Source organism: Chrysochloris asiatica, unplaced genomic scaffold (assembly GCF_000296735.1).
Source record: "Chrysochloris asiatica unplaced genomic scaffold, ChrAsi1.0 scaffold00008, whole genome shotgun sequence".
Taxonomy (NCBI): domain Eukaryota; kingdom Metazoa; phylum Chordata; class Mammalia; order Afrosoricida; family Chrysochloridae; genus Chrysochloris; species Chrysochloris asiatica.
Genome location: NW_006408526.1, coordinates 11,012,808 through 11,037,042, shown reverse-complemented (window position 1 = coordinate 11,037,042; position 24,235 = coordinate 11,012,808). Strand labels below are relative to the sequence as shown.

At 36.9% G+C, this 24,235-nt stretch overlaps 1 protein-coding gene across 1 annotated transcript in view; it reads left to right on the top strand.

Annotated features, from left to right (window-relative positions):
- The first annotated feature begins 5,569 nt into the window (after positions 1–5,569).
- The window catches only part of DCUN1D5 (DCN1, defective in cullin neddylation 1, domain containing 5), a 30,759-nt gene continuing 12,093 nt past the window's right edge, over positions 5,570–24,235 (top strand). The window contains exons 1-4 of the mRNA XM_006833778.1: positions 5,570–5,920; positions 8,001–8,092; positions 14,695–14,765; positions 15,178–15,269. Coding sequence (XP_006833841.1) covers positions 5,835–5,920; positions 8,001–8,092; positions 14,695–14,765; positions 15,178–15,269 — 341 coding nt within the window. The 5' untranslated portion in view covers positions 5,570–5,834. The remainder of the gene's footprint in view (positions 5,921–8,000; positions 8,093–14,694; positions 14,766–15,177; positions 15,270–24,235) is intronic.

The window sequence follows — 24,235 nt, the reverse complement described above, 5'->3', positions numbered from 1 at the left end:
CAGGTACAGTCAAGGTATGGCAAATGTTACAATAAATAACCCAAAAACTTCAGTGATCTAACAGAAGAGAACTTCATTTCTCTTCTATTAGACAGCACAATTGGTATTTGGCAGGCAGTTTTTCATGTGATGTTTCAGGGATCCAGACTTCTTGCATCTTATTGTTCCACCATCTTGTTGTTGTTGTTGAGTGTTGTTGAGTTGGTTCAACTCATAGCAACCCTGTATGGGGTTTCTGAGGAGTGGCTGGTTGGTTTTAACTGCCAACCTGTGGTTCAAACTGATCTTGTGGTCCAGTGCTTATTCTACAGCAACACACTAGGCCATCTTGTAGGACTATGTAATTCTATTTTAAATCACTTGAATCTGGTTGATAGACAGGGAAAGAATGAAATCTTCTGTAGATTTTTACAGCAATTTCTTACTGAAAGGGAGGGTAGGAAATTTCCACACAAATTGTTCCATGACATTTGTGACGTTTATAAAGAGAATGTGGCAGCATTCTCTTTATATTCTGTTTGTTCCACTTCCAGTCCTTTAGTTTCTCTGTACCCTTATTTTCTTATCTTTGTTTTTGAGTAATTGTGGACCTTTACATCTCATACAGATGGCTTTAAAGTAGAGAATCAATCTTATGGGTAAGAAGCTTTAATTTGTGGGGAGAGGCAAGATTCCAAAAGAACGTGTGTACTGAAAGATATTATATTGTGACCATCTTTAGAAACACAATTGGCTATAGTGAAGTATAAGCAAAAAACAATTGTATGCTTTTACCAAAAAAGAAAATAGAATCAAACTAGTTACCATAGATTTGACTTGGACTTCTGGCAATCCCACTTTTGTCAGACTAGACCCATGCTCCTTTGATTTTTTGGAAGATGATCAGGTCTTTCTTCAGATGCCTTTGGATGGAGTTGAACCATCAGACTTCATTTACTAGCCACGCATTTAATATCTGTACCACCAAGGAACTCCTGTAGTTTTCCCTGGTGAACCTTTTCGAATGTCCAATGTATCACAAAATTTCAGTCAAATCCCACACGAGGGATTTGTATCAACCTGTATTTAGTGCCTATGTCTGCAAGAGGTGAACTCAAGTATAGTTATGTGACCTGAACAGTAGTGATATATGGCACTTCAATATGAATTCAAGGTTCATTATATAATTGTTATCCTTGGTTGTCATCCTTTCTGATTGACTGGTTTCTTCTGAGTTTTGGCTTCATCCTCTACATCCTCTTAAGTCCAGAAGGAAATAAAGTTGCTTCCTGATAATTCCATTAAGTGTTATTACCACTGATTGGCCTGTTGGAGGTTGAGTCCATCTTAAACCAGTTACTGGCACTTGAGCTTTTTCAACACCATAAATGGTTATGATGCACATACAAAGGAGCTCTGGTAGCCAAGTGGTTATGACTCAGACTGCTAACCTCAGGGTCTAGCTAGTTCGAAACTACCAGCTGTTTTGCAGGAGAAAGATGAGGCTTTCTGCTCCTATAAAGACTCACAGCCTCAAAAAACCCTGTGCAGGTCGCTATAAGTCAGAACAGACTCTATGGCACATAACCACCACCACCATACGCATACACATTTCCAGATGGAATAATAGGAATGAAACAGACTACATGTGAGGGAAGAGACGATGGAGATGCTCAATATCATCAGCCAAAATAAGATTACCGGCCATCTGCGAAACAGACCATCAATTGTTCATATGCAAGTTCAGGCTCAAGCTGAAGAAATTAAAACAAGTCCATGAGAGCCACGATATGACCTTGAGTATATAGGCTTTCTGCTCCCATAAAGATTTACAGCCTCAGAAACCCTGTACAGTATCACTTTGAGTCAGAACCATCTCCACGGCACATAACTACCACCACCACCACCATATCCCACCTAAACTTGGAGATAATCTAAAAAACAGATTTGATGCATTAGACATTAACAACTGAAAAACCAAAAGAGATGGTGATGATATTAAGAACATCATGCATGAAGAAAGCAAAAAGGTCATTTTAAGGACAGGAAAGAAAGAAACCAGAAGAAAATCTGAAACTTGCTTTTGAACACAGAGTAGCTACAGCCAATGGAAGAAAGGAGATGAACAGAAAATTTCAAAGGACAACTTGATAAGACGAAGTAAAGTATTAAGAAAAAATGTGCTAAGACTTGGAGTTAGAGATCCCAAAAGGAAGAACACATTTGGCATTTCTGAAGCTAAATGAACTTAAGAACAAATTAAGCCTTGGATTGCAATATTGAAAGATTCTATGGGCAAAAAAACTGAACGTTGCAGAAAGAAGATGAAGGAAAACTGCAAGGTAAATCACTGTGCCAAAAAGAATCGGTTCGTGTTCAACCATTTCAAGAGATAGCATATGATCATGAACCAATGGTATTGGAGGAAGAAGTTCAAGATGCACTAAAGACATTAGTGGAAACCAAGACATCAGGAATGTACAGAATACAGATTGAGATGTTTTAACAAACTGATGCAGCAATGAACACACTCACTAGTCTATGCCACAAAAGTTACGTGACCAATTGACTGGAAAAGATTCTTATTTGCTCCTATTCCAAAGAAAGGTGACACAACAAAATATGGAAATTATTGAACAATCATTGATATCACATTCAAGTAAAAATTTCCCGAAGAGAATTAAAAAATGGTTGTGGCAGTGCATCGATAGAGAGCTGCCAAAAATTCAAGCTGAATTCAGAAGAGGACGTGGAATGAGGGATATCAATGCAGAGGTCACATGGATATTGGCTGAAAGTAGAGAATACCAGAAAGATGTTTGCTTGTGCTTTATTGACTATGTAAAGGCATTTGACCATGGGTCATAACAAACTGTGGATAACATTGTGAAGAATGAATTGTCCAGAACACTATTGTCCTCATGAGGAATCAGTACATAGATCAAGAGGCAGTTGTTAGAACAGAACAAGGGGATATTGCAGAGGTTAAAATCAGGAAAGGTGTGTGTAAGGGTTGTATCCTTTCACCATACTTATTCAATCTGTATGCTGAGTAAATAAGCTAAGAAGCAGGATTATATGGAAAAAACAAACAAACATGGCATCCAGTTTGGTAGAAGGCTCATTAACAATCTGCAATATGCAGGTGAAGCAACCATGCTTGCTGAAAGTGAAGCGGACTTGAATCACTTGCTCATGAAGATCAAAGAATATAGCCTTTAGTAGGGATTGCAACTCAATGTAAAGAAAATGAAAATTCTCACAACTGGTTCAATAAACATCATGATAAAGGAGAAAAGATTGAAGCTGTCAAGAATCTCATTTTATTTGAATTGACAGTCAATGCTCATGGAAGCAGCCATTAAGAAATCAAATGAGGATGTTCTGCATTAGGCAAACCTGCGGCAAAGGACCTTTTCACAGTTTTAAAGAGCCAAGATGTCAATGAAGACTAAGGTGAGCTTGAACCAAACTGTAGTATTTCCAATCACATAATATGCATCCAATGAGGGCGCTCTGGTAGCTTAGTGGGTTAACCACTGGGCTGCTAACTGCAAGGTCAACAATTTGTATCTACCAGCCATTCTGAGGAATAAAGATGATACTTTTTGTTCCTATAAAGATTTACAACCTCAAGAAACCCTATACAAGGTCACTATAAGTCAGAACCAACTCCTCATCACATAACCATCACCACCATGTACATATGAAAGTTGGGCAACGACTATGGAAGACAAGAGAAGAAATAACACATTTGATTTGTAGTGTTGGTGAATATTTAAAATACCATGGATCGCCAAAAAATAAACCCAAACAAATTTCTGAAGAAGTACAGCCAGAATGCTCCTTAGTAGAAAGGATGGAGAGACTTTGTCTCATATACTTCGGCCATGTTAGCAGGAGGGACTAGTCCTTTTGAAAGGACATCAAACTTTGCAAAGTGGAGGGTCATTGAAAAAGAAGAAGACACTCAACAATATGGAATAACACAGTGGTTGCAAAAATGGGCTCAATCATAAAAAATAATTGTGATGATGGTGTTTCGTTCTGTTGTAAATAGGATCACTGTGAGTTGGAACCACGCCATTGCACCTAACAAGAACAACAAAGGCTACTATGGTATAGATAATTTCACCAAAACTAAAACTATATAAAAATAAAATTGAAGATATTTTTAGTCCTTTGGAACCAAAAAGCTGGCAATTCTAACCCACCCAGCAGCTCCACAGGAGAAAGACCTGGCGATCTGCTAATGGTTACAGCCTTCAAGAGTTTATGGGATAGTTCTACTGTCACATGGGATGCAGTGAGTTGAAAAGGACTTGATGGCCCCTAACAACAAAATCAAGTAATAATAAAATGATGTTTACAGAGGTAAGCTTATTTTACACATAATGACTAAAATAATTTTCCACTATGTAATAGAGTTGTGGTGTGGCACTGTAGGATAAGGACTGGACTGCTAAAAACAAGGTCAGTGGTTCAAAATCACCAGTGGCTCCTTGAAAACCCTACACAGGGTCGGAACCCCTTCCACAGCGCTTCACAACAACATATAATTTTTAAGGAGCCCTGGTGACGCTGTAGGAAAAGCACTGGACTACAAACTACAAGGTCCAAAATTCAAAACCACCTGCAGCTTCAGGAGATAGCTGAGACTTTCTGCTGAGCTAAAGATTTACAGCATCAAACTGCATACAGGGTCCTATGAATTGGAATTTACTGGATGGCAGTAGGTTTTTGTCTCATGTCATCTTTACATACAATAACCCTTGTGCATAAACAATATTTCCACTTAGAGAAGGCAGAATGTTTGGGGATAGTATAGGAGTCCTGGTGTGGCGCTGTGGGTTAAATGCGCTGAACTGCAAAGTCGGTTTGAACCGCAAGGTAGGTGGTTCAAACTCACCAGGCGCTCTTTGAAAACCCTATACAGGGCCACTTTGAGTCGAAACTGACTATGGCACTTCACAGCAACAACAGTGCCAGGGAAGGGCCCCTAGAACTGTACTTCAAATTCCTCTCTACCAAGTCAGTAATATTTTAACGCCTATTGTTACTGTTTCTTACCAGCGTTGAGATCTGAGAAAATAAAAATAGTAAGCGAAATTTTAATCGGGGAGAAAGTGGTAAGTCAGAGACGATGGGGAGGGAGAGGAATCTGAGAAGCTGAACGCAGGTCCCTAAAGAAAGCACACAGGGTAGCGGGTGACTATGCATTTAATGGTGTTAACAACACAACGTGTAGAAGAGCTCAGAACTGAAGTTGATCTACTTGACCACGTTATTTTTCATATCCCCGCAGAGTATTAGTTTCAAAAAATATTTCTGGATGATGACTGGGAGGAAGCATCAAGGTAAAGGTCGGGATACCCTGAGCAACCGAAGACGGTCACTGAGCCAAAAGAAATAGATTTCTCCACTGATGCACAGACCCAGAAGCTTTGCCCCCACTAAGGCAAGCCGGGACCAGTCAGAGCTACGCCCCTCCCAGCAACCTGCTTAGCGCCTTGCGTCACTTCCGGCTCAGTGCGATTCGCATCCGGGTGAGGATTAGCCTCTTGCTCTCCGAGCCTGTGACTGGTGGAGGTGCCGCGCTGTCTGTGTTATCTCCTCCTGACGAAACGGAACTGCAGTCTACCGGCAAGGAGCCACCACTGTCCCAGGCAGAGAAGGACCAGAAAGAGACCTGGTAGTGAGTGGCGGCTGGACTGGGCCACGCTGGTTCTGGCTGTAGACTCTGCTTCTCCGCCTGCTGCTGTTTCTGGGAACCGGGTGCCAGCGCTGAAGGGCCCCTAGGGGACAGTGATCCCCTTCCCCGGCTCCCCTACCCGCCCTGCCGGGGAGGGCGGAAGATGCCGGTGAAGAAGAAGAGAAAATCCCCCGGGGTGGCAGCGGCAGTAGCGGAAGACGGAGGCCTCAAGAAGTGTAAAATCTCCAGGTACCACCTCCCCCAACCACTCAAGCTTTCCTCCTTCCTCCTTCGCTGGAGAGCAGCAGAAGGAGGCGGGCCAGACCTTTGCGGCGCGGGCGTCAAGAAGTGAGGCCCCTCTGATCCACCTAGGTGGTAGGTGCAGAGCACTGCAAGGCTCCTCTCTCGACCTCGTGTTCGCGCATGTGTGCGCCCCGCCGCTCACGGGGGGGACTGGAAGAGTCGCCCCACTTTCGAGTCTGCAAGCCCGGGAGGGTGAGACATGGGGATGCGGACTTGAATTGTCATTTCTCCTAACCCCTACTCCTTCTTCCCTCCACATCTTCCCAGCTCTTCTAGGGTTTCTTTACATATCATGTAAGGAAAAGAGCACAGCTTGAGGAATCTTGACAACTGCCCTGTGCTATAATTGGCTTCTACATTTAGTATTTGGAGTAGTCCAATCCGGACGATTCCAACAAGAGCCTTTTACATTGTAAGTCCCAGTCTGTGAAGGTATCAGTGCCTTCACCTGTGCCAAGCCCCTCTGTATGGAGCTGGAAAGACGGCATATTCTTTGTTTTGTAGCATTCCGGATGCTGTTAGCTTTCAATATAAATATTAATAATCATCTGAAAGCTATTGTGCTCTGTATCCTCCTGGAGATAAAGAAAACAAAGCAACTGTATCCCGTTGCAGCATATCATTGAGGCTTCACAGCAACGTTGTATGCTGCGCAAAATAAAGTCATTGCAATTTAGGTGTGAGAAGTGATTTCTTTTATTAATTTCCTTAGCAGCTTTATCAGTGGTTGACACAATATGACAGCTTCAGATGTTGCCCTTAAATGAAAGAATTGTAAGGAGGAAAGAATGATAAAGCTCTCCTTAAAAGAGAGATCTATTAAGATGTAAGGTAGATGGTTTGTTTACTCAGCATCTTCCCTTTTGTAATTGGTTGAATTTTTTCTTTCATTACTGTTTTTGCAATGGAATTTAAGAGTATGTCTAGGACTATTAATGTGAAAGGTGATGCTTTTTTCTTATATTTCTTAACTGCGCATTGGGATTTGACATAATTTCTCTGTTAGTTCATACTTTTATGAAGCATACTCTTAACATTTGATTATCTTAAACGTATAATGTATTCAGATTATTTACAAATTTCATTTTCAAATACTGAAATTGGGGTAATTTTGCATAGTAACAAGATGCAACCAGTTGCAATTGTACATCGCTGATAGGATGAGATATTGGGCATTTATTTGACTGGAAAAAAGTGAATATATTAAAACATTTTAAATTAATGCATTAAAATAGCTGAACTGTCAAAGTATGTCCTAAAAATAAACAGACTGGAATTGAATAGCATTGACCCAATTATTTGAACTATTAACTTTAAAGAGTTTTTTTTACTTAAAAACAGTCTGTAAACACTAATTATATTCTTAGGTCCTAAATAATTTTTTGTTTAAAAAAATCTGTATACGTTTGGTAGATAATATCTATCTAAAGTTGAAATACTTATTTGTTAATTATCAAAATAGTCTTTGTAAGATTTTGTTTTCAAAATGTTTGGAGGTTATCTGTTGTATACCAAAATAATTTCCAGGCAAATCAGTTTCAGGAAATGTTTATACTTTCTCAACTGTCAGTCCTGCATTGAGACCATTTGTCTCTGAAATTTGATGAAGTAATGTCAGTTGATGGTTTGGGAATTTAATTGTGGGAAAAGTAGCATTTGGGTTTGTTAGCCAGAAACTTGTATGTTTATAGTCTGTTGTCTTTAATTGTAAACATCTTCAAATACACCTCCTTTTTGGTCTATAATGCTAGCTCTTTAAAAAAAACAAAAAACAAACTTTGTTTAGTTTGAACTGAGGTGGTTTTGGAGCCCTGGTTTGGTGCTGTGGGTTAATGCACTGGATTGCAAAGTCAGTTTGAAACTCAAGATGACAGTTCAAGTTCACTAGCCGCTCCTTGGAAACCCTGTATAGGGCCGCTATGGGTTGGGATGAGCTCGATGGCACTTAACAACAACATGCTGAATTTAGTTTTTCACTAAGAATTGAGGCCTAATAAAAATCTTAGACATTTGTGTGTTTTCTAAGTTATTGCAGATCCCAACCTCCTGCTAGACTAATAAGTGGAGAAGAACATTTTTCAAGCAAGAAGTGCCTGGCTTGGTTTTATGAGTATGCAGGTAATGAATTTAATGTGTAAAGATATCAGTCATATGCTTTTTAAAAGTTTTTTTTTTTAGTTCATTTAACAGTTTATTACAGGTCTGGTATGTATTAATGGTATGTGCTGAGTTTTCAGGGTCTAGACTGAGAGCTGTAGGTAGGCTAAGAATTTGATGTCTTTTCAAGCTGATATTTCATTAACTATATAATCAATATATACAAGGATAAGTCAAATAGTATTGCTACTAGGGTTCCAGTTCATACGTGCAGAAGTTTATTACAACCAAAATGTGTTTAAGTATGTTTCTGTTATCTATAGATATCTGCAGACAAGTTCTTTCAATAATACACTTGTATTAGTCTCATTAGAGTACCTTCGGAAACAGGTAAAATCAAAACAGTGGCTTCTGAAGGGATCTGCTGGTCTAGTTCAATTCAAGACCAAGGGGTCAGCTCAGAAGGTTATGGTGATGAATTTTTGGGATCCCAAAGAATCCGTTAGTAGATTTTTTTAAGGACATAGGATGATTACATGGGCTTATTAAGTTTTTAAGAAAATGGAAACTGAATTAGTGAGACAAAGGACAGGAGAGTTGTATAGAGGAATTTATTTATTTTTTTTTTTCCCATCATGACACCACCTGCTTATTCTTCAAGGTGGTAAGCCTGTCCTATGAGAATTTCATTAGGAAACCTTACCATATCCACCCTAAAGCCCTGATCTTGCCCCATCATACTTTTTTCTTTTTTTCATTTTTAAAGTTTTTATTGTGAACTGAGTGAAGTTTTACAGAGCAGATCATCAGTTTTACATTCAACAAATCATATCCTTCATCACAATGATTGCAGTCACCTCCTTGGAACATCAGTTATTGCTCTTCCTCCCTGTGATTTATATTTCCATTCCTCCTTTCCCAACTCTTCTTAGGTTAATGTGGTCCCGTCCCCCACCACCACCTTTTTTTAAGTTTTTATTGTGAATTATGTGTTAGTTTACATGGGTGAACGTTATTTTACATTTATCCTATCGTACTTTGTTTCACTGCGATGTTCACAGTTTTCTTCATACATCATCAAACAATCAAAGGCTATACTCCACATGGCTGCCCCCCGGCCACCAGCACATGACCCCTCTCCCTCCCTGAGTCCAGAGTCCCTAGCCACTCCTGTCCATGTCATCATCTCTGCCTCCATCCCTAGTGTCACTGCCTCTCCAGACACGGTCTTGCACTTCGCTTTTCTCCCTTCATGGTTCCAGGGATCTCCAATCCTGGACTGTAAAATCAGCTGCTCCACTCCTTTTGTTACCAGATATTTACATTTACATTTACCTTTCCAACACTCACTATCAGACCTGATAGCAATCATTCCCTATTGAACCAGAGGAGTCCTTTTCCCCTCACCTTTTATTAACCGCATCCAGACAGGTTGGAAACAATTCAGTGGAGGTTCTACCTTTCCCTGTATCCTCTGGAGCTAGGTTCCCTATTGAAAGCTTGTAAGCCAGTCACTTCTAGCCTTTGTAGTCCCCCCATTTTGGGTAGCCAACGTCTTAAGTTCTCCTCCCTGTCGACCCTGTTTCACACTTCTTTTTGTTCCATAGCTAAAAGAACAATTAAAAGGAGCATGATTTTGACTTCTTGAGGATGTCAAAACTGCCATTTTGATGTGTAAGTAACAAGAGTGCAGAATTCTTTAAGAAAAGGTTAGAGGGATGGGAACACTAACTTCATAATGTATCAACCTAGATGGAGGATATATCATGACACAGTAGCTTCATATTTTTATATTTTTGTTTGATAAAAATTTCTGTGTTTTTGTAGCAATAGTGTTTGACTTGAAGCAGAGGCGAAGCTCGATTACTATTAATAAAGTTGGGAAACAAAGAGGTTAACTGATTTGTTTATATCCAGTCACTAAAGTAGAGTCAGCGTTTTGGAAACCCAAATCCCTAAATGAAATCCATTACCATTGAGTCAATTTTGGTTTATAGTGACCCGATAAAGACAGAGTAGAAGTGCCCCTAGAGTTTCCAAGGGTATATAAATATATACCAAAGCAAGCAGATTGCCACATCTTTCTCCTGTGGGGCTATTGGTGAATTTGAACCACCCACCGTTCAATTGGCAGCTGAGTGCTTTAATCACTGTGCCACCAGGGCTCTTGGAAAACGCTAAGTTGGTAATTAAACATTTTCTACTTTATAGTTTTTACTTTTTTCTATTCAATGTTATGTTTTTTTTCTGAACTAGAAATTAACATTTTCTGAAACTTTTTGGGAGACAATTAGTAAAAGATTTAAAACTCAAATAAGTCATTGCACAAGATATTCACCTTTTTAATGTTGCCATTCAGCTCTACTCAAAATACATAAATAAGAAAGTAAACAACCTGACTTTAATACAGTGTGATAATTCTATTTTAGTAGGGAGATACAATATAAAAGTTCATGGAGGGAATATCTACCATAGCCTTGGAAGTGTCAGGGAATGCTTCCTGGTAGCACTAACTTGACTATAAGAGGTGGAAAAAGCTGTAGGTCCAAAGTAGTGGTACAGCTTAGCGGTAGAAATCAATACCAGGAATAAGGCTGAAGAGTTAAGCAAATATAATAAAAAGAATATTTGTTTCTCATTTGCTACCAACTTTTTCCACAAGCACATTTGACATTTTTTTGATCCCTTGGAATGGTTTTGGTCCTTACGGAGTTGATGCCTTTAAAGCCACCTCCATTCCTTTTCCTTGTTTCCTTTCTCTTATGTGCCTCCCTGATTATGTTTGCTTTGTTTTGATCACTATCGTTTTCAGAGTCTTCGTTGAAAAACAGTGTATGTCCTCATTGCCTTATACTTAGTGACGTATACACTGTACTTGAAGTCCACTTTAAGCTAAATCCATGGAGAGTAAGACTGTTTGGGGAAGACAGTGACTTTACTTTGGGTATCAGTCAAGTAATCTTAAAAATACAAACTAAAAATTATTAGTAAGAAAACAAATATTCTTTGTAGGGGAAAAATGCTATAGTGGCATCCCAAGGCCACCACTAACCCAATCTAAATTAAGATAATTTACTTTTTTATTGACCTCTATTTAAAGTGCTGACCCTGTTATTCAAAGTATAAGTTTCACTGGTGTGTGTGATATAGATTCAGAAGATCACGTATTTCAGTTCACTTTAGTTCACTTGTAGAGGTTACTAAGTACCATAAAAGTAATTAGTAAAATTTTTTGGTTTCAATCTACTTGTATTACCTTGCCTCAGACTTTTCTGGGTAGCATAAGGTTAGTTTCTAAAAGATTAGCAAGTAAAAATTATAAAATAATTTATTTCCTGCATTTTTTTTTTTTTAATAGCCAATATGATATTTGCTTCTGTTATTTCAGGAATTGTGCTAATTGTATCAGTTTTTCTTTTGGTCATTCTAGTAGGTAGATGGTGTTGTCCCCTTTTTATAGATGAGAAAACTGTACTTAAGGTCATGATTTGTTCAATAAATATTTATCAGGTACTTGTGTGTCTCTTTATGAGTCGCAGCTGACTCAGTGGCATTTAACAACACCTTATGTGTCTGACACTGTGTTCTAGGGATTTGCAGATCTTGTTGAAAAAGTAAAACAAGACCTCTACCCATGGGGAACTTGCCCTTTAGGATGGACAACAGTCAACAATAGTTAAATAGGCAAGATAATTATAGACTGTAGAGATTGGGTTCAGGGATGGAGAGTAATGGAATATTGGGGATGTGATGGACTTTCAGTAGAATGGCTAGTGAAAACTCCTTAGTGGAGATGACTTTTGGCAGGGACCTGATTGACAGAGAAGAATCACTTGTTTGCCACATAAGCAGTAACTATTCCAGCTTAAAATGGGAATGTCCCTTATTAAAATGGAAATAATAAATGTGCCATGTAAAACTCAGTACCTGGCATATTTGCTGCTGTTATTGTTAGGTGCTGTTGAGTGGGTTCTGATTCATAGTCACCCTACATACACCATTGCCTGGCATATAGTCAGAATTAAATAAATGTTAGCTATTATTTTTGAAAGAATAATAGCATTATAACGTCTGATTGACTAGTGTGTTTTTATAACACTGTTCCCCAAATTAACAACTGTTTTATGTAGCTTATGCTGAAGGGACTGTGTGACTGATGGAGCACCTGCCTTCCCTCCCCCAGCATCTGCTATAACTAACATGGATTTAGGCCTTGAAAATATAGCTAGGAACATTTCTTTATGGTTATAATTTAAAAAAATTAAATCAGGAAATTTAAAAGGACACTTTTAAGTTCTATAAGAAATTATACTTCGAATTACATAGTCCTACTTTGTTGTTAAGTGCTGTCAAGTCGATTCCTACTCATAGTGACCCTATACAGGGTTTACAAGGAGCAGCTAGCTGGTGAGCTTGAACCACCGACCTGGCAGTTCACATGACTTTGCAGTATGATGCGTTAGCCCACAGCGCCAAACCAGGACTCCTATAATACTTCTTTAAGTCCTGGCATGGTGCTGTGGGATAAACACTGGACTGCTAACTGCAAGGTTGGTGGTTCAAACTTACTAGCTGCTCCTTAGGAACCCTATTTATAGCATCACTGTTAGATAGAATCTACTTGGAACCTATGCGGTGTCACTTAATAACAACTATAGTATTTGGAGTCCTGGTGTGATGCTATAGGATTAGTACTGAACTATGAACTGCAACATTGGCAATTCAAACCCACCAACTAGACTTAACGATAACATATGTTCTATGTTTGTATATAATGTAATTTGACTTGATTCTAATAAAAGTTTGATTATTAAGTAAAATGGATTCTTCCCAGTTTCTAAGGGTGGGGACTAAATTTTATAATTGTTACTGATGTTTCTTGACATCGTTCTTCAGCTAACTAGTAACAAGTCTGCTTTCTCATTGCAATTTAGACAGACATTTAGAACATATTCCTATCTTGTGTTGAAGACAATTTTGTTTTCCTCTAATAAACTTTTTTATTTGATGTTTTTTTTTTCCCCATGCAAGCCACATTTCAAAATAGAGATAAATAACAAAAATACTTATTTTTTTGTAAGTTTTTATCATGCTCATAAAAAAAATCATCTGAATATATTAGGAAGTGTAAGTCTCTGGTAATTATCATCCTCTTCACCTTTTAGACGGTATTTTCAAAAGGCCAGAATGGTAAATACATGTCTGTCATTTCATATTGTTGTAAAGCTTGTTTTAGTATTACACAGCCACAGAACAGACTTGGCACTAATGTAATTATTGTATTTGGGGAGTCTGATAAAACTGTAAAAGTAACAGAATTGCTGTATTGAGTTAAATTTACAGGTACTATGGGAGTAACGGAGTCCTAGTGTGGCGTTGAAGAGTCAGCATTGAATTTTGTAACAAAAGGTTGGAAGTTCAAACCCACCATCGACTTCTCAGAAACCCTGTACAGGGTTGCTATGATTCAAAACTGACTCAACGGTACTTAACAACAATAAAAACAAGGGAGTAAAATAAGTTTGCTAATTTGGGGCAGATAACCAGCTGAGTTGTCGTAGGCTCTGTAAGATAAGCACTGGACTACTAACCTCAAGATCAGTTGTGCAAACCCACCAGCCCCTCCTGAAATCCTATACAGGGTCTCTATGAGTTGGAATTGACTTGACAGAACTTAACAACAGCAGCGTCCAGTTGAGAGATTAAACTTTTTTACCAAATAGTGGTAACTAAAATCTTAATGTCTAATATAAAACAATGATGGCAAGAAAAATAAATATCTCATTTTGTAAATGAAATGTAGTAATGTCCTTTTCATTGTTTTCTTTACTATGTATATCTTTTTCAGAATTAAATCATATTTGAGAATATTTCAAAATGATAATTACCTACTTTAATAAGTAAATATTCTCCCCCTGATTATCTTAATATTATGAAAGAATGAGAAGGTACAAACTTAAGTTTAGTTTCTACATTTCCAAGAACCTTATTCAAAGTTGTTCTTGTTGTTGTTGTTAAGTGCCTTCGAGTTGGTTCCGACCCATAGTGACCCTGCACAGGGTTTCCGAGGCTGTAAATCTTTACGGGAGCAGAACGCCTCATCTTTCTCCCACTGAGCGGCTGGTAGTTTCGAACTGCTGGCCTTAAGGTTCGCGACCTGGTTTGTAACCACTACGCTACCAGAGTAGACTCAGTAATTTTTTTTTTCTAATAGGCAGATACAAGTTATTATAAACTGGATATTGGTATTAATGGAATGTTTTACTCTTTTTTAAATTTGTATAATTTCATGTGGTACTGTGAATTTGTATTCCAAGAAAACTTCAAAATCTACAAGTTTTAAGTACTGAAGCAAATATTAATTTTTTCAAAGTTATTTCAAAAATTCAAATCCAGTTACCTACAGAAAGTTGTGGCGCTATAGGATAAACACTGAAATGTTAATCACAATGTCAGTGGTGCAAACCCACCAGCCATTCCTTGGAAACCATAGAAAGGGTTGCTATGCGTTAGAATTGATTTTATGGCACTTAACATAAATTGTTTGGTTTATTCACAGATGGCTTATGTTTTATGTTGATGCTAAATTATAACAATAAAATAAACTATTTTTGTCTTTGAAGGTCCTGATGAAGTTGTAGGGCCAGAAGGAATGGAAAAGTTTTGCGAAGACATTGGTGTTGAACCTGAAAATGTATGTTTTATTTCTTAAGTAGAATGGAGTACAGGTGGGGTAGAGCATATTTCTGTGTATTTCCAAAAATTGAGACACGTAAGTCTTGTATAAAGCATTTTTTTCCCCATGTTTTAATATTGTGACTATGCATTTTCGGGTATATTTTGATCATTTAAAGTTGGACTATTCTCTTTCTTGATAATGTCATATGTAATAGGATGAGAGAAATTCTACTTTTAGAAATTGTTCCAACTTTTTTACGTTTAAGAAATTGGTCCATTCTAATTTCTGTGTAGTTAATAATTCCAGAGGTGGTTATATTCTTTAATAAAGGATGGAAATAGTTATATAAAAATGCTCTCCATAGTAAATATAGACATGATTATCTCTGCTGACTTTTCCCCTACCCTTTATGTTCTGTTCTTTCCAGATTATTATGTTAGTTTTAGCGTGGAAATTGGAGGCTGAAAGCATGGGATTTTTTACCAAGGAAGAATGGTTAAAAGGGATGACTTCATTACAGTAAGAAATTTTTTTAAAAAGCAAATTTGATGGCCTATTTGAAGATCTTAATATTTTGTACTTCCTGATTTCTAGAAGGTTTTACCATTAAAATAATCAAATTTTGGTTTGAGCTGTAACAATCAATTTAGAAGATTAACAGAATAATACTGTCTAGCCTCATGAATAGTTACTCCGTATTTTCATATTCTCTAAGAAAGAATCTCAATTTAATCGTATTAAAATTCATTTCCTTCCTTGATGGATGAATTAGAGGTACATGGATCAAAGGATTATTTATTCAAAAGTTGTTTGAGTAATAAGATCTTTCCTTTTCTGAATATACAACCACTGTCTGAGAAGTTTGATCTTTCGGTGTACGAAGCTTTAGGGCTTTCTATCCCCTTTTTAATTTTATACTTGATTTTAAAAAAAGAAATTGGAAAACAGAATTACATGATACTTCATGATTTTTTTTTTTTTTTTTGCCAATGAATCTCATAAAGGACGAATGTGCTGCTTCCATTTTACAATTCTATATTTTCACTTTTGGACGCTACTTTTGAACATTTTTATAAATTATAGAATTCCTTTTTATAAAAATAATAATATGGCTTTCCAGAGTAAAGTCTCTCTAGTTTTAGAATCATTTAGTAATTATATTAATAATTTTATAGTAAGCCATATTCCTAATGTTCATGCAGGATTATTAATGTCAGCATTCTAAATAATTGGAGAAAAAGTATTAACATAGCAGTTTTGAAGCAAAAATCTGAGGGTAATTAGCCATGCTTTTTCTGTTGTGATCATGCTTTTATTAACATAATTAACTATCCTTTACTGCTTATTTGCCTATCTTAAATTTGAGAATATCTGATTTAAAATGAAAGAATAAAAGTTTATTGGCTCATATGGCACTTAAATTTTTATATTTGAATTTTCAATTTCTAAACCTTCACAATTTCCTTTTTAAATTAGCATTGACACATAAATATTATATATATTTTTATTCAGTAGAAAGTATTTGCTTTTACAAACCATTTCCATTATCTATTAGTGAAAGATTAAACAGTTATTTAGTGAAAGAACAAGGAAAGACCTAGAATCTGTTTTCTGATTACCAAACTAGCACACTCTACTTCTAATTATGCCATTATGTAGTATATTCGTTAATATTCTTTATAAAATAGAAGGCTAATGTTATGGATGGGACAGTTGGTTTGCATTCGACTACTAACCAGAAAAGTGGTAGTTTGAATTCACCCAGCATTGCTATGGGAGAAAGACCCTCCTTTCTACTTCTATAAAATCACAGCCATTAAAAACCCTGCAGAATGCAATTCTACTTAGACACACATTGGGTTGTTATGAGTTGGAATCAACTCCATAGCAGTGGGTTTGGTTGTCTTTTAAAATCATAACATTTGCAACCATGAATTATGTTTTCTTCTGGGTGTTGTAATATGCCCAATATAAATGTCGATTCTGAATATCTTTGTGTTATTTTCTACCCTTTAGTTCACTTTTCGGAGAAAGATTAAATAAAGTATGTAAGTTGTGCAAAGGATGGAAACTAGCTTTTCTACAGGTCAGATTGTAACATTGTAGCATGTCAGTTGTAACATGAGTTATTATAAGTTTTTTTCACTTGGTAATATAAGAGCTTTGTATTTTACTTGTATTTTAGTTAATATGAGAAGGCTTAAAATTTTTTATGAAAAATGGAATTAAAAGATAATACAGTCTGTATGTAAACTTTGAAGTCCCCTCATGCAGTCTGTATATTTTTAAATATAAGTTTCCTAATTATTGATGTTTTTACAAAACAAGATACAAAGAATCTTTTCTAGCGAAAATGTATAAGCATAAATCATTTCTAATATTTACTCACAAATAACTATCAGCATATGTCTCTTATTGGCTAGTCCTGGTGTGGCGCTATGTAATAATAAGCACTAGACTGCTAGCCACAACGTGGGTGGTTCAAACCCAGCAGCCACTCATTGGGAACCCTACACATAGTTGCTCTTAGTGGGAACTGACTTGATAACACTTAACAGCAACAGCATAAATATGGTTATTAGAACATCTCTCCTGTTGGAAGGTTGCAGGCTATAAAAAATAAAAGCTGTTTATAATCCCCTCCCTGCACATCTGTCTGTAACTCGCTCAATAGGATGTAATCCTGAAGCTGCTCAAATTAAGTAAATTCTCCTGCTCAGAAAATAGTGTATTTTCCATTATTGTAGGTTACTATGTAAAATGTATCTTCTCTCAGTTGATGAGATCTTATCGACCCCTGAATCTTGTGAATAACTTCCTAGGAATAAAATTGAAAATTGAATTTAGACAAAATAATCTATTTTTAAGTTTTAATTATTAAATCTTTTTTATTATGATAGTTTTGTATAATAGCATCATGAAATAGGAAGTTTTACTTTTCCAAATTGAAAAAAAATGTTTTTCATACTTTTAGGATTTCAGTTTCACATGAGCATATTATCTGATGGTCTTTAAAATCTTAGTATCATCAGTTGTTTCAAATTTATTTAGAAAACGTGAATACAGTTATGCTAAAGAATAGAAATAGTCTGTTAAGACATATACTGTGTTCAAAGATAGTGGAATATATATAATCTGTATTTGCATAACGTTTTACAGTTTTCAGAATACTTTTACACTCATTTATTTTAAGGCTAACTTTTTGTACCGACTTCCCTTAATTGAATTTCTTTCTTTTTTCTTAAATCTTTTATGGTGAATTATGTGATAGATTACATGGGAGAACATTAGTTTTACATTCATACTGTCGTATATCGTCTCATTGCCATGGTTACAGTCCCCTCCATGCATCATCAACTAACCAAAGGGTATACTCTGCAAGCCTGCCGCCCACACCCCCTGGGTCTTCAGCACATAGTCGTTCTCCCTCTCTGGATCTAAAGTCCCCAGCTGCTCCATCGCTCCACGTCGAATTACTTTCTTTTTATATGAAATAATTTATGGGTATGAATTTGTATATAATTGGACTAGACTGGCCATTTTGTATGTTTAAGGGGGTGAAATTGCTTTATCTTTTTAGGTATTTTGCTCCACATAGTTTTCATTTTAAGAGTCAAATTTAATATCTACAAGGGGATTTCAGAGTTCATTAAAAACATTTATTATGTTTTCGTTCCGTTTCCCCACAGACTGTTAAAGCCCCCTTATATTTAAATTGATCACTTAATTTATGTAAGGTACTATGCCACTTACTAGTGATAACAGTGAGACATAAGACACAACTCCTGCCCTTTAGTTAGATTCTGATAGTGCTAGATTTTCGTAGAATGTGACAAGTGTGAGAGTAAAAGTACAAAAATGCTATGGAAGTGTTAATTTCGGTTGAGTACATAGGGAAAGCTTTCTGAATGTGACATTTGAACTGGATCGTGAAGAATAATTAACGTTTTGATGGTTGAGGATATAGGAGTTTCAGAAAAGAAATTGTGAGTCAAACCAAGAGTGGGAAGGATGTATTTGAGGAAGTGGTAAGTAATTGGGTTTGTTAGAATTAAAAAGTACATAAAACCACCAGGATAGCTTCAGAAAAATGTTGGGGTTAATAGCTACATTGTAAAGAGCCTGGGTTAGCATGTTTGTTGTTGTTGTTAAGTGCCATTGAGTTGATTCCAACCCATAGCGACCCTGTATAGGGTTTCCAAGGAGCAGCTGGTGAGCTTGAACCACCGACCTTGCAGTTCAAGCGACTTTGCTATCTGACCCATTATCCTACAGCGCCACACCAGGACTCCAGGTTAACATGTTCAGAGAGCTTAAAATATATGTTGTAGATGATGAAAATCAGTTAGATTTTTGAGCATAAGAATCATCAAAGTTTTTTGGTTTTGTTCTCACGAATTTTCAGAAGAGCAGTTGTTCTAATGCTCGAAGTTCATAGACTCTTAAGAGTCTTATTAAGACTGTGTACTTAGTCTTCATAAGAATGTGCATGTGGTGCCACACAGAAATTTCACACATAGATAGGGAAAGCTCTTTCCCTATCTATGGATACAAGGTTCCAAGGATGTTTACAAAGTTTTGATCTGCTATGCCTTAATGGAATGGAGTTGTTTTCTCTTATCTGCTAACTGAAAGCTTGGAGTAGAAGTAAGGATGAAGTACCATACTGTTGGAGAATGCTAAGCCTTTGAAAAGGACTGTACTTGAGTGTAATGAATTAAGGTGCAAGGTGAAGAACCTTGTTTAGACAGTGGTGGCAACTTACCTGTTTGCCTTAAGTACAAGTTGTGTATCTTTAGAGCTCCAAATTAACCTTGAATTTTCTTATTCCGAAGATTAGATAACATGTTCTGGCATGATTCTCTTGAGGAGGGGAACATTTATACGATTTTTGATGAAGATGGAAGAGTGGGATAAATGGGATGTTATGTATAGTGGTGACATTTAGCTTTTAGGTCAAATATTGTCATTAGAATTCCTTTACTCTTCCCAGGGTCATCATCAGAAATCCAAAATGTCCCTTTCCCCACCCTTACACACATTTACAATACCCCTAGAGATGAAGTATGTTACCTTGGTTGATAAACTTGATTTAGAGGAAATCCTAAATTCAGAACTTTGTGCATAATATTTTTCCTGTTCCACATCAGTATGTCACAGCACACTTACTAGGACTTACTGTCTAGGAAGAACTTCAGTTAGATATAATACAGAAATGAGAATGCCTTATTTTAAAGATGTTTAATGAAGTAGATATTTGAAAGCTTCCCATAGTAATCTGATGTAAATTCTTTTCCTAGTCTTCATTGTTAAAATTTAAAACCATTTCTTCTCACTATCTACAGTGACCTTGGAGAATGGTATATTGTGTTGCTTTCAAGTCCATTCAGTCTTTTATGCCATTGGTAATAAGTGTGGATTTCTGTATTCTTATTTTCCCCCCTGTCTTACCTGCAAGGAAAACATTAATTGTAGTTACTCAGTTGGATTATTTCTCTGCTCAAGATTTGTAATATATCAGTAAGATTAGTATAAAAGAACTTGGACAGAACCACCAAGCTATTTTATATTACTTTTTTCTCTATTATGTGGTAAACTTTTTATTGTGAATTGAGTGAAGGTTTATAAAACAGATCATAAGTTTTAGATTCAACAATTTATGTCATCTCAGTTGCAGTCCCCTCAGCACGTATCCTCCTTTCTCCCTGTGTTTCTTGTTTCCATTCCTCCTTTCACAACTCATCTGAACTTTTGTCCTTGGGTAAATGCTGCCCTATTGGTCTAAAATGGTTGATCATTCTGTGATATGTGTACCTTACTGGCATTGTTCCTCATCTATACCTATCTTTGATTGACTGAAAATTGAGCCACGGGCGTGAGTTAAGTTCCAGACCTGAAGGGTGAACAAGGACTGTAGTTTCGGAGTTCCGCCAGTCTCTGTCAGATAAGTTAGCCTTGTCTTTTTTATGAATTTGAGTTTTGTTCCACATTTTCTTCCACTCTACCCTGAACCTTATTAATGTGATCTCTTTTAGAACAGTTGATCATGGTAGCCGGGGTCTCATGGTGGTGGAGACTGATACTCACTTTGTCCATTATTCCATTGAACTAATTGTTTCCAAGTGCCTTGAATTTTCATCACTCCTTCCCTCTGGACAGGGAGAGATCAATACTTGCACTTTAGGTGGCCACTCATGAGCTTTCAAGATCCCAGTCCCTACTTACCTAAGTAGGATGTATAGCATTGTCTTTGTGGACTATGTTGTACCAATTGACTACCATGTCCCATGGGACTGCTACTGAGCTTGTGTTGGTGACTTTAAGATGCTTGCTTGGAAAGGGACAAATTTGATGCTAAGAACTGCATTGAGTATGTACAATTTATATGTGTATTGTCACATAATCTATGGTTGGCCTTCGATGCTATTTTTACTATCATTTAAAGAAATAGAACACTGAAGCTAAAAGGTGAGGTTAAGTAGCTTGCTTAAGCATCATGGCTGGAAGTGGATAAGTTGGAATTTTAACTAAATTCTGTTTGACTTAATACTTACGATTTTTTACTCTACTATAGCCATAGTGGTTAAATTGCTCAGCTGTGAACCAGAAGGTCTGCAACTCAAATCCACCAGCTGCATCAAGGAAAAATATGAGGTAGCTAGCTTCCTTCAGGATTTACGGAAACCCATGGGCCAGTTCTGTTCTATCCTGTAAGGTTGCTTTGAGTCAGAATCTACAGCAGTGTGTGATATTTTTGTCTTAAGCTTATTTGGATCACTTCCTAAAATATTGTTGCTGGGGATACCACTAGAATATAAAATATTTGGAAAATATTTCCTAGGTTCTGGATTCCTTAGTGACTTACTGCTCACGACTTATATCATTAAGGATTTTGTCTAAAGTGCAGTTTCCTACTCTGATCTTTTTCTAGATAGAAAATTTAAATTTTTAACATGCTTACATAAATATACCACCTATATTTTAAAGGTTTGTTTTGATAAATTTTCAGAAAATATTTTTGGAGTGCTTCTATTGATGTTCTGTGTGGCAGTGGTTTTCAAACTCTGGTGGTTGGGAAAGGAAGAATATGTGGATGTAGGGGGCATCATTTTTCTTCTCTGTCTTTCTGAACCTTAAATAGCACTAGGATTCTGCATGATTTTGGGTGAAAAAGTGGGTCATATTGCTGAAAGAATTAATATAAAAAGTGAAAATATTAAGATACATAATGGCGGGAAAGGAAGTACATATAAATAGATATTTAATATTACTGCCCTGTTTGCACAGTTGTTAATCACTCAAATGCTAATCAGAGGATCTGTGGTTCAAACCCATCCTTCCTCCACTCTTTGGGAGAATAATGTAGCAGCTTGCGTCTGTAAAAGTTACATCCTTGGAAATCCTTTGGGGGCAGTTCTACTTTGTCCTACGCGGTAACTGTGAGGCAGAATCAACTTCCTAGCAGTGCATTTAATTTTTGATTTGGCACATTCTCCAGTGATAAGTCAGAAGATCATGTAGATTTCACCTCACATTTTCCAACAGCATTATAGTATGAGTCTGTCTCTTATAGAAATCAGCTGTTTTTCAGCTTTCTTTGAAGCTTTATTTTTTCATGTGATTTTGATTATTACTTATAATAATCAAAGCTGCTTACTGATGTAGTAATATGTAATAAGTACTAAGAATATACTTTTTGTTAATGCATGAATCATACAATGCACATACTTACATATAAGGAACCAGGCCACTGCCTACTTAACTTTTCCAAATTTTTATTTTTATTTCCGGAAGTATGGCAAACTGAGTGTCTATATTATTTTAAATGCCTGATAAAATAAGAAAACATCATTTAAAGAGTATACCTGAGCTAGCTAATTATAAATTAAGAAAAATAATTAGAGGCCATAAATGGTGAGAGGTGGTAACTCCATAGGGTTCTATGGAGCTAACATTTACCCTGACTGCATTTACCTATCCCTAGACAACCAGGGTTTTCCTTTTACTTTGCTCTGCATGTTGGTGACAAGAGACAAAGCAAAATCACGAGGCTACGAAGGATTGGAATTCAATTAGAAAACCCCCACATAAAGTCATTGATGCCAATCCAATGGGTGGAGATTTGGTTGCCTGTACATGGCTCTGCAAGGAGCTCTGGTAGCATAGTGGTTACGAGTCAGGCTGCTCACCTTAGGGTCAGCAGTGTGAAACTACCAGCCGTTTTGCTGGAGAAAGATGAAGCTTTCTGCTCCCATAAAGATTTACAAAGGAGCTCTGGTAGCGTAGTGGTTAGGAATCAGTCTGCTAACCTCAGGGTCAGCAGTTTGAAACTACCAGCTGTTCCGCAGGAGAAAGATGAGGCTTTCTGCTCCCGTAAAGATTTACAGCCTTGGAAACCCTGTACAGGGTTGCTGTGAGTCAGAACCAACTCCATGTCACATAATCACCACCACCTAAGATTACAGCCTGGAAACCCCATTCAGAGTCGCTGTGAGTTGGAACCGACTCAACAGCACATCACCACCACCACCACCACCACCACCACCACCAAAGAAAAGGAATAGATTCAGAGTACCAGATTTAGAACAATTATAGTTTTTTGAAAGTTAAGATTAGAAACTCAATGGATGAATTAGAAATGAGATAGATATAGCTGAAGTAGGACTCCATCACCTTTGCTATCAGAGAAAATTAGTGCAGAGAAGCAGTAAAAAAGTAAGAAGGGAAGGTTCTAAAACATAGAGGATAAGTTGAGCCAGTTCAGTAAAATCTGAAGTGAACTTTCAGAAGCATTGTTGTTAAGTGCCGCCGAGTAGGTTCTGACCCATAGCGACCCTGTATAGGGTTTCAGAAGCATAGTAAAGAGGTAATATTAGAAGAGAAAATAGCTGGAAAATCTCCAGAATGATTGAGATCTACTAATTCTCAGATTCAAACCCCAAGCATGATAAATAAAAAGAAATTCAGAACTTAGAGTGATATAGTAGAACACTGAAGTCAAAAAGAAAATGGAAACAGTAGAGAACTAGACAATAAAGAAATAGTGATTAGGTTGACATCTGAATTCACCACACAAATAGAAACACAAATCAGAAACCAAAAAGCAAAAAAATGATACAATAATATCTTCTAAATACTAAGGGAAAATTGCTCTAAATTTTGAATTGTGTATCTAGAGATTCAACTAAAAAGGAGGGAGTTAAAAATATTTTAGTATAGAAAGCCAAAATTTTCAGTAATCTCATTCAAAGAGTTTTTGTAGGTTGTACTTTGGAAGAAAGAACAGTAATGAGTAGCTTGAGGGGTTTGAAAAAACAATAAAACAAGTTGATCAGCATTAGCAGGTACAGAAGCCCTGTGGCAACGTGGGTTAGAAGCATTAGGTTGCTATCTGCAAGGACAGCGGTTCAAACCCATGAGGTGCTCCCAGAAGAAAGATAATACTGTCTGCTCCCACAGAGATTTAGTCTCAGAAATGCTATGTA